The sequence below is a fragment of the Notothenia coriiceps genome, unplaced genomic scaffold, assembly GCF_000735185.1.
Source record: "Notothenia coriiceps isolate Sejong01 unplaced genomic scaffold, NC01 NC01_scaffold00007583, whole genome shotgun sequence".
NCBI lineage: Eukaryota > Metazoa > Chordata > Actinopteri > Perciformes > Nototheniidae > Notothenia > Notothenia coriiceps.
The window spans coordinates 144,063-155,720 of NW_011340284.1; the positions used below are offsets into that span (position 1 = coordinate 144,063).

At 39.7% G+C, this 11,658-nt stretch overlaps 2 protein-coding genes across 2 annotated transcripts in view; both read left to right on the forward strand.

The window, feature by feature from the left end:
• The first annotated feature begins 715 nt into the window (after positions 1-715).
• Positions 716-5,227, forward strand: ctxn2 (cortexin 2). Its single transcript, XM_010769629.1, has 2 exons — positions 716-2,512; positions 3,424-5,227. Exon 2 carries the CDS (start codon positions 3,493-3,495, stop codon positions 3,736-3,738), a length of 246 nt encoding a protein of 81 aa, XP_010767931.1. The 5' UTR covers positions 716-2,512; positions 3,424-3,492; the 3' UTR covers positions 3,739-5,227.
• Positions 5,228-9,178: 3,951 nt separating this feature from the next.
• Positions 9,179-11,658, forward strand: part of slc12a1 (solute carrier family 12 member 1) — a 12,263-nt gene continuing 9,783 nt past the window's right edge. Inside the window, exons 1-3 of the mRNA XM_010769630.1 lie at positions 9,179-9,571; positions 10,634-10,744; positions 11,071-11,146. Of these exons, the coding sequence (XP_010767932.1) occupies positions 9,341-9,571; positions 10,634-10,744; positions 11,071-11,146 (418 nt within the window). The 5' untranslated portion in view covers positions 9,179-9,340. The remainder of the gene's footprint in view (positions 9,572-10,633; positions 10,745-11,070; positions 11,147-11,658) is intronic.

Sequence of the window (11,658 nt, forward strand, 5' to 3'; positions counted from 1 at the left end):
AAAGTCTCAAGATCTATCTGAGAAAAAAATAACAATCAAGTAAATGTATTATCAGTTTATTGACCTCTTAAATATATCGAGTAATACATGTACGGAACTGTATGTTAAAGATTAACTTCCCTGCTTTGTTACGGGTCAGCATGATCCATGGTTGTAATTGACAGTTTGCAACATGTCCTTCTTTGCACCTACATTGACTTTTGGCAGTAATGGAATATAATATTCACTATGATTTCACATGAACATAAACATTCTTGTGTTTTCTATAGCTATGAAGGGGCCCTTCATATTAATACAGGAAGAGAGAAGTGTTTACCAGAGTCCACAATGTTGCGCTTTTGAAAGTAACCCAGAACAGTGAAACTAAATAATTGCTCTTGAGAGGGCACTTTCACATTATTATATTACCTGCTGAGGTCCTTTGTGATTCTTCAACAGGCTTCCAAAGGTTGGAGAAGTGGAGTGGTATATAGCTAGTTGCTATCTGCAACCTCACCACTAGATGCTACTAATACACATTGGTGCTTTCTGAGATTTTGCTCAGAACATTGTTATCGTCATATTTAATGGCTTTACTGTCGACTCCTGCCATATTTCTAATCACTTTGGAAATCTGTCTTTAATAACAATATTGCAAATATTTATATTTACTCTAAAAAAGAAAGACCTCCACGTGCATTTAGTTAAGTTGTCGGCTACAGGATGATACAAATTGCAGCATTAAGGCTAATGGGGAGGCCCAATAAAGTATTATAAATAGGAAAATATTTCAAAGCTAACTTAGTACTCTCTTGTACAGATTGTATATCACTCAGGGGTGGGGAATAGAGTTCAATTACATTTGAGAGGATACCGCTAGAGCAGTTCAATCCTCGTTTTACAGTTCTCAATATCAGTTTGCTCCTGACCTGTTGTCTGGCTTAGATAAAAGAGTAACAAACTTTATCCGTTTGTCCTATGGACACTCAAGTGTCACGCTTTATGCAACAGGTTTAAATGGCCTACATTCATCTTCCAGTGCCAAGAGAGTCCAAAGCACATCTGCTCTTGGCACACATATAAAAGAGTGCTTACAGTCATTTTAAAGACAATTAAGAAGGAAATACTATTGTAAGTCGTTGAACTTCTGTATAATTTCAAATGAATGGACATATTCAATCATCTCTGACAGCAAATTCACTGTTTTGGATTTCTAATAATAACATACTCATTACTGATAGCCAAACACTATTGGGCTGTGACCATGTCTTTACAATTGATGAGGGCAGTGACGTATAATGTCTTACAATGTCATGGTCTTTGCAGTGTGACATCTCTTCATCTATTTAGCAAAAACTGTTCTTGAAGTAAATGGGAGATATAAATGAAGTAGCCGGCTTCGTCGACAAGTCACAGTACAGCCAAACTAACTTTTTATACCCAAATACATTCAAATATACAGCACAGCAGGGCTACAAGAAACAAGGAAAATACAACTTTGAAGCGAATATAAATGTGAATAAGACCTTTCTCCTCTCTTTCAAACTCCCAGGGAATGTTTCTGCTATTGACGTAAACTAAACAATAAGTGAAATAAGCTTATTTTCATCCATTAGAAATTGCTTCACATCACACACCAGTGATGACCCTCTCCCTCATGGCATGCCTTATCCTTGAATAAGAGTCACTGCACCACTGTGATTAAACCGGCATGGCTGATATGAATTTTCACTACATCGAAACAGATGGCCAGACCCTTCACTGCTGCATTGTGTTACAGTGGGCAATCAGATGACCTGCTGTCTGTTTTAAAATACTGCCTTTTGTTTACTAAAGTAAGTCTCTCATCCTGTCCAGGGAGCTTGCCTTCGTAAGCCTTTAAGCAGAGGGGGTAATTCAATTTGACCACAGCACGCTGCATCAATTAAAAACACAACATCAAACCGGGCTTAAAGAATAATGTTGCACCTAAAATACCTTTGCAGCAGCATTTACTGACCAGGATCAGTGAGAGGCAGCATTGTGTTGGCAAAGCCCTGATATTCCTGTCACATTTTGGTGGAGTCATTTTTAGAAATGCCAAATAAGCCAGGGGAGGGGAGAATGAAGAGAGAAAAAAAAGAGGCGGATTACTTGTTTATGCTGCTGCATCCGTCCTGGTGTTGCTGAGGAGGGGTATGTTGTGAATGACAGAAGTGAGACTAACAAGTGGTTGCCATGCAGCAGGAGCAAGCGTGCGTGCTTCAGTAGGGAGATATAGAGAAACAGAATGATGAGTAGGAGGCAGCAAGAAAAGGAGCATGAAGAGAGGAGCTCTATCTCTGAGAAGAGACACATATCATAGTTTGATCCAGCCTCTCCCCTTGCGTCTCCGTTTCTTTCTAGCTTTTTGTTTGGATGAGAGGTTACCCTAAAACATCCAGTATGTCAGCGATGGATGGTTTAATGGATATGCATCTCAGGGCTGCACGAAAGAGGAGTTGTTTGCAAGAAACAGCAGCAACAGGTCTGTGAGGATGGAACGATAATGGCGGTGAGATGGCTGCTTTTTCTTCCTCAGGCATCCTTACTATCTGTCAATGCAGTCTCTGTCTTTCACCCTACCTCCCTCCCTTCCTCTCTCCTCCCTGACTCCCTCACAGGCATACTTGTGCAGTGTTCCCCTCGTTCTACTTCCTCCTCCCTTGCCTGTCTATCCCAGTTCTGTCTGTATGTACCCTCACTCTCTCATCCAAGCCCCCTCCCTTGCTCTAAACTAAAGCCACCTGCTGCTTGTGTTCACGGTAAAGATTAGGGATGAAAAATGATGACAGAAGCAGACTTCCACTTGAGTGGCTACACCAATATTGTGAATTAGTTTTGTCACTGTCGCTTTCTTGTTGAATGGAATCATGCAGTCTGGCAGGCATCTGCTCGCACGCAACAGGTAGCCCTCTCTTCTAAACCAAACATACATCACATCATCATGAGATTTTACGTTTTCATTGGTACTTCAGCGCTTGCCTATGTTAAACAGCTGGATATGCACTGCGACAAACTGTAATTCTGTCCTGACTTAATGGAAAGACTCCCTGGTATTGGCTCTTGTTATTGAACCCATTTTCCTGCAGTGTCTTTGACTCTTCTGTTCATGTTTGCTTTTTGTCATTTTCTGCAAAATTCCCAGAGGCGCAGAGTGAGAGAGAGATCGAAGTCTGCAGGCAGGCAGCAGTTTGATGGCACATTAAAAATAAGCTATTTTTAGATACCTGTAACCCTTCACGTTTCATGGTCAGCTCATTGAATTGTGTATTTTCTGTATTTTTTCTTTCCGATATCTGTTATTCCCCCAAAGCTTACACACATTATGCATTAAGCGGTATAATATTCAAATAGGTTCTTCAATGGATTCTCTCTGCCCAATAGACAGCACTAATCTGAAGCCATCATGTAATCCCTGTCCAGGTAACATGCAGGCTTCTAAACGCCTGACACCATCAGAGGCGAGATGAGGCAACTAGATGTTGGTTTACAATGTGGAGCGTCCACTACAACCACTCCCTTGCTGCCATGAGCGGAAACGACATGATGGCGCACTACCTGACTCTGGAGCAGAAGACAGCGTTTGCCTTCGTGGGGATGCTGCTGGTGTTCCTGGGGCTGCTCATAGTAAGGTGCTTCAGGATCCTGCTGGACCCTTACAGCAGTATGCCCTCTTCCAACTGGGCTGATGGCATTGAGGGGCTGGAGAAAGGGACATTTGAGTACGCTCTCACTTAACACAGGGAAACACACATCCATAGATGTATTAAAACAATTAAAATGCCTAGAAACACAGACATGTACACATATGGACGCCAATACACTTGTACATATTCAAACACAAGCCACAGCCCTGCACAACCACTGCACCTGACACACCTCTCTCTGTGATGGACCAAACTAAGAGACTGAAGCTGTGTATTTTTTGTATGTGTGTGCACTTTTGGTTCAGGGCCAGTGTGGATCCTCTCTACTGTATGTGATTACACGTCTGGTGTGCGTGTCTGAGCGAGTGTGATGCAGATGCTGTGTCATTTTCATCGCCCTTCTGCCAGGGGTCTGCATTTCAGCTCATCGATTTACACAGAAACGGCTGAAGCTCCCTTTAACCCATACTTACAAGTTGAATGTCTGTAGAGGAAAGGAGGTGGATGCTTTAGAACAGTGTGGGGAATTAGGGTGCAGTGGGATTATTCAGATGTATTTTGAAGACTCAGGGACAAGAATCCTTATGTGAACTCAGTGGGAAACAGAGCGGTTGCACCTCTGCATGCACAGCTGTTCTGCACAGGAATGTGAATGGTTGGATGCAGGGTATTGTGTCAAGCTTGTGTTTTGTGGACTAATTAAATCCAATCTGTTGGTGATCCAAAGGAATGCTGCTGCTGCTGCTGCTGCTGCTACTTAGTGTGTGTGTATGGGATGGTCCGTTCCGCGGACACATGCAATGAAATGCAACTGAACAAACTGTGATTTACATTATGGTGTTACTGTTTCTAAATGATGCAAAACCAACTCTCAGAGTTTGGACTGCTGTTGTATTTGAGTGATGGTATACCATATGTTGCCACGATTACATGTCTGAGTGAAATAAACTGTTTACCTTTGACAGTAAGTCTGTATTATGTTGATTAATGGACTCTCAATTATTCAGATTGTTAAGCGAATTGTTGGCTGATGTGATCAAGCCAAAGAACTGTTAAAGGGGAAAGAGGATTGTGAACTTAATGGACTCTCTAGCTCTTCGCTGCTAGTTTTATAATGACAAGGATAAACTCTCACTACGTGTCTGCAGAAGAAAATGTCACATGGAAAAATGGGCTGGGAATGTCTGTCAGCCCTGGACGTGAACACCCTTTTCCCAGCCATCTTCACCCTTTCTCACCTGCGCTCTTGCTGCCAGACAGAGGAAGACAGGACAGTCCTAAACAGAGATCCTGTAATACGGCAGACTTGTCAAAGTCTAGAATGTTGCTTTGCTAATTTCTACGGTATACGGTTTCTCCTTAGTGCTGTGAATCTGCCTTACTGTGACCTTCAATGGGTTTATGTGCCTTCATCTAAAAACATAAGAGCAACTGTGTGTGTATATGTGTGTGTGTCCGAGCGTGTGTATGGCATATCATGACGACAGATAGTTCATCTCCTGACCTGGTGCTTGCACAGATGGTGGTAGATAATTCTCCATGATATAGATTTGATTAAATGATGTAAAATAAATAGAATTTCTTCACTTTGAAATGTTTTTTGTCAAATGTTTGCTTTTTCAAATCTGTGGATCACGTTTAACAAGGAAGTAATGTTTGTATCATACATTAAAATGTAGGTCAGAGGCAGAGTAGAGGCTCACAATTCCTCTTGATGGAAATGTGAAACTTTTTTTATCTTCTCTGCTTTTAAACTCTGGCATTTGTTGTCCATCATCGATGTGGCCAGTTCACACCCAGAAGCCAGGCCATCATGCACTCCTTTCTCGGCACGTCATTTGTCAGGAATGCAATCGTTATTGCACCATTGTCTTTGTCACCCATATGACATACTTATCTGAAATCTATTTCAGTGGAAAAAAACGCTGCCATTTTCCTTCTGTGCCTGGAATCTCACTAATCTTAGACGAAGAACAAACCAACTTGTAAAAAGGGGTTATAAATCTATCAAACATTAACAGATGTGTCTGCTTTGCTTTGTATTTTTCTCAGTATTTATGTTTGCAGAACTTGATTTATGTAAAGATATAGAACCTCACCCCATCATAATTGTGAGTCACATTTTAAAAAGGGCCTACAGTAATATTATGCTTATTTAGAGTAATATTCCTCTGCCAGCCTCGAATATATATCAGGAACAATATAAATGATAACAAATATGTATCTTTTGTTAACTTCCTTCGTATAGAGACACAGAATTATTAGGATATAAATGCAAAGCAGAATCTTTCTTACATAACCAATGAGTCAACTGAATAGTGAACCTTAGCTTTGCTGGTTATCAATTATCGGCTTTATTGCCTGTGGTCTTCGGACCTCACAAGCTATGTCCTTGATTTGCTGTGATAAGATGAGGAGACATAATGGCCTTTCTATTACCCAAGTTATCCAAACAGCTCTGTAATTTACTATTAATGCAACTTTTAGTACCGTAATATACCAAAAATAGCTTGAGGTGATCACGTCAATGAAATGGTGAATATTTTAGCCAATATGTTTTTTAATTACTGTTAGTATTAATAATAAGGCTATATTGTTGTACTTCAGTTTAATATAACTATACAAATAACACACTACTCCTGATCAAATAGATTCTGCCCCTCCTGCAGATGTAGAGAAAGCGGAAAGGAACTGTCCCTCGTCAAATACCGTTTCCTGGTGTTAAGATGGACACAGGCTTGAAATCTTAATTCAAAGCCCTCAGGTCAAATCTGAAGCCAGAGCTAGGCTGGGTTGGATTTTAGACCCTGTTGAACACCTTTTAAAACCCATATGGGTGGATAAATCAATGATTAACCTAGATGTCCCTTACTGCTTCATATCAGTTATTAATGAGACTAGTAACTATTATGCTTAATAATTTACCTTTAATTGATTTGAAATGACCCAAAATATATTCTAGTTTCTTTAATAACACACTTTTTTGCAGATTTCTTTAAAAAATGATTCTAAAAAATGTCTTAGATTTTTCAATAAAAACATATATGTAAATATTATGGATAATTATCAAATTGAACAATTCAAAAAAGAGTAAAGGTGCCTTTTACACAGCAGGCCACAGTCAGGGGTATCATTTAGTGCTGAGTCCAGGCTGTGGGACAGTTAATCTTATATTTGATCACTTGACTTGCCAGCCTTTAACCCTACATCTAGAGTTATTGAATGGCCTTTACCTTTATCATTTAAAACTGAATGAGATCTATTTATCTGTCACTATAAAGATTTTAGTTTAACAATTGTGATATGTTTAATAGGTTTTTCTATAACGAAGCACATAATAATAAGTGACTGGAAATATTTCATTGTATTTGTGATTGACAGATAGGTGTATGCTGACCGGAGTATGCCTGAGATGTGCATCAACTATTTAGCTCTCTGGGATGTAGTATTCGGTATCCAGTCTGCTGGTACCTGCAGTCTTTTGCTTTTAATCACTTTTTCATGTTGCAGTGAACAGCAGGGTTGAGGAATTCTGTATTGGGATTTTATCTGCATATTTTGAGCCCTTTGGACGTTGTGCAAATTAACTTGTTCTGTAGAAATTGGAACATAATATGCAGCTGCTGCCAAAGATTCAACATGTAGGCTTAACAGATCTCAGAGGAGCACTGCACTCTGAATTTATTCAAGCACAGCATACAAAAGTCTACCATCCCTCCAACATAAAAAAAGGAATCACCTTATTCTCAAATTCAGACTGTGGGAGTATCAGCATGGCCTGAGGATCTCTATCTGCAGTAAGACAACTGCAGTGTAGCACGAAAAAAGACTCAAGAACTCAAAATAACTCCATATCAATCTGTGCTCCTAATTGTGGATTCACTTAAGCACTGTAATAATGTACACTTTGACATACTTGACTTATTATTTTACTGCTAAGCATTTGTATTTTCTACTTTATTATTTGACTCCACAATAATTATCTTTTAGTTACTAGTAACTTTGCAGATTCGGATCAATAACACTTAATCTAATCGACATACAAATTATTATGTAATAGCCTGTTAATTTACAATCTAAGAACTTATTCAACCCCTTCGACCATGCATCAGAAATCTCAGGTTCAATGTCACCATAATGACCTGCTGCAGTCTGATTAAGACAGAGAAGTAAAAGAAAAGCAGAGGGTTAAAAAACCCAGCTGTATATTACATTCCATGTGGAAAATGTTATTTGTGAGCATGACTCAGTAAGCATCGTTCTTGTAGAAAATCGCAACAAAGTTGAACTAATGTGTTCTGAATCTGATAAGCATTGTGAAATGTATTACCTCCTTTCAATTTGCACATAAAAACAAGTGCTGGAGTATTTTTCTCAGCCTGTAATACATCCAAGGTCAGATTTCAATTCATAACTCTGCCTTTCAATGTGTGCATAAATCACTGTGGTGTATCAGTAATAAGGAAGTTTATCTGTTAAGAGAACATTTAAAGGCACTTTAGAAGTCATGTGGCAATGAAAAGGTGCCTCCGGCATATTCCTGCAATTCATGGTCTAATATTAACTCCCATTTTCCTCATGGATACAGCCATTTCTTCTGTGTTAGCCGACCCAACAACTTTACCTGTGAACACGTTGTGGCAAAGAGAATGATTAGAGGAAATGTTTATTCAATCAGTTACATAACTGTTATGGGCACAATATCTAAGATTAATTTCCCTCTTGTTATCACACACATGTATTGGTTATATCCTATTGCTTATGTGCTCAGCCAATGTATTGGGTGCAGCTCAGAAGAACTGATTCACTCTAATACAACAATCCCTTTAACCAATGCTCCCTCCATGAAAGTTGTAATGTTGTTATTGAGAACGTTTAGAGAGGGGTTGATTTACCTTAATGCACATTTTGGAGGTTGTTGTTTCTTGTATTGCTATTGAACTATATTGGGTTTTATGGAAAACATAATAATATTCATAGAATTAGTTTTAGCTTTGTCCAAAACAAACTGGCATATATGTTATTAATACCAAATTCCCTATCATCCCATATTAGCTTTAACCTTTTCTTCCCCAGTAACACACCCTTTGAAGAATCTGTAACCTTGAAACTTTTCCTAAATAGTTTTATATTCCTCTAGTGGGAACTTCAATGTGGATATGTCCTGATGATTCATCTAAAGGGCCAACGGGTCTGAGGAAATACTATCCATAGCCCCATATATATTGCAACAACAGGACTACATGTGCTGTTGCCTGCAATCCGACAATAATATTAGTAATCAATTCTCCAGAACTCAGTCAATGAGCGCCTTTATCTCTCGTTTGGTGTTTATGACTTGGTTAATCGTTAAGCAATGCCTTTGTGTCCCTTGGGATGGAGCAAGGACATTTTTGACACCCCTTGTTGAGTTTTCTGAGGGTTGATCCAGAGAGTCAGCCAATAGCTGGCAGCCAGTGTTTGACCCTGGGATGCAGGGTATAAAGGTAGGCCATCTGAGACAAACCCAGTTTATGCACCAGAACTTGGGAGCAGCAGAAGATATTTCTATAACCCTACCAGTATATTTCATTTAACAATTTCAACCACACCAGTTGATGCAGTGCTCTGCTTTTTGAAAAACTGTTGGATGACTGAAGACTTTAAGACTCACACTTCTGTTTTAAATCTGAGAACCTCCTTCAGTATTCCTGATGGAGAGGCTCAACAGGGGAGAGCACGTTAACTCCGCTTATGATTCTAATCTGGATGAACCTCCTGTGTATGAGGAGCACCGGACGGTGCGGCCCTCGGTGGTCAGTGCCTTTGGTCACGACACTTTGGACCGGCTGCCCAACATTGACTTCTACCGCAATGCAGGCAGTGTGAGCGGCCACCGGGCCGTGAGACCATCTCTGCAGGAGCTCCACGATGTCTTTCAGAAGGTGAGTGCTTGTATTTCTGTGAGGTTGGTAAATGTGAATGATTCAGGTCCTCTTCGTATGTTATTTTGTTATTTTTTCCTGAAATACAAGGTTTGCACTCAGCCTGACCTTCTGCAGAAAAGATTTTACAGCAGTTTTTCTCCCTGAGTCCTAATTTCAATTCACTGACTATGTTACTGCAGCCTTTGTTCTGCGTCTCACCTACTCAGGTCAAAAACTCCAGAGTAAATCCGATCTTTTACAGTTGATTGTTCATTTAAACGTCATCACTTTCAGTGTTGACTGTTCAATCATTAAATTATGACTGAAAGACTTGTACAACTACAAAGGACACCGAAAGTTACATTCTGGAGATCAACAGCAACTGACACACTTAAAGAGCTTTTAGTGCTTTTTTATTAGGCCATTATACTGCCTTGTGTTGCAAAATAGTTGGGGTTATAGGTCATTTGGGTTTTAAAAGTTGAACTACATTAGCATTTCTAAACGGTGAAAAAACAGACAGATGATTGAGCATACTTTCTCTGCACATAATGAAACTATGTTTCATTCCAGTTTAAAACTGTGCAAGGCAAAAATGCCATACATCACCCATCATCATTATCTTGACAACATGTTTTATTCATCTGAGAAGAATAAACAAAGGTGATTCATAGTTGTGTTACTAAAAATAGGATGTGTTTAAACTATATACAAATGAAGTTACATGTTCCAAGTAGTCTAGTCTCAGATTTTACTCTACTACTACTGCAACTAAAATGTTGTCAACTTGTTGCCATAATCTCTGTCTTTCAGTATAGGAAACACATATCAGAGGTCTCACTAACTAATCTTCATAAAGTTTCTGCAAATGCTTTATCAATATTCATTCACTACAAACCAGCATAGTTCCTCTCCAAAAAGGAAAACAAACCGTCCAGCTCCCTCTTTCTAACTTTCTCATACATTGAAAAATGTATATTAAAAGCAATAATGCTAAAGGCACAATTATCATAAACCCATCCCAGTTAGGTCTATTTAGACAAGTTTACATGTTTCCTTTCCCTTACATTTTCCCAACAGAATGGAGCGATCCCTGTGCCGGACACTGTGGAGGACGACAAAGAGGATCTGGAGTCTGCCGTTCCCACTGACAAAGGACCATTAAAGTTTGGCTGGATAAGGGGCGTCCTGGTGAGTTATGTAGGGTCACGATGGACTCCCCGCGCTTTATGGAAGCAAGCTCTTTACATAACTGTGACCTGGCAAGAGGAGGCTATGTGTGTCTATAACACAGCAGGGTCGAGTGGGGCTCTGGAAACTGAGTCTGGGAGATGTTTGCATTTACTCCAGTTGCTGGTTGATGATTGGTTGATGTGCTACTGGCACGAAGATAAACCCAAACAGTTTTTGTGCTGCTTAGTTCTTGTACTTAGCTAAGTTCTTGTAAAGATGCTTCTATGTTGAAGTATGCAACTAATTAACATGAAATTGTTTCCATTTGTCCTTCTGTTTTACAGATAAGATGCATGCTGAACATCTGGGGTGTCATGTTGTTCATCCGTCTGTCCTGGATCTTTGGTCAGGCAGGCTGGGGTGAGTGAGATAAGGATATGTGTTTGTCAGAAAAGACAAGTTACTAATACAGTTATTTATACGTGCCCAAGATTTATATTACAAAAAAACGTAATCATTTGATGTTTTGAATTGCCTTTCTCGCAAATGCAACCCATAGACATACAGATATATCATTCCTGACAGGTACTCAGATGTAACCTAATTCTAAGTTTAGACAAATATTAAGGATAATAAATAGTCCTCCAGTCGTTGGCAAGACGTGATTGAATAAGGACAGTTAGAAGTAAACAAACATTATTTAGGTCCATAATGATCTAAACTCCCTGTAACTCCACTTAAAGGGCCAGACAAATGTGTGTGTGTGTGTGTGTGTGTGTGTGTGTGTGTGTGTGTGTGTGTGTGTGTGTGTGTGTGTGTGTGTGTGTGTGTGTGTGTGTGTGTGTGTGTGTGTGTGCGTGCGTGCGTGCCTGCGTGCGTGTGTGTGTGTGTGTGTGTGTGTGTGTGTGTGTGTGGTATCTGATCCGGATGGT

Coding starts and splice junctions, on each gene's coding strand:
- ctxn2 (XM_010769629.1), top strand. CDS start 3,493: ATGTGGAGCGTCCACTACAACCACTCCCTTGCTGCCATGAGCGGAAAC.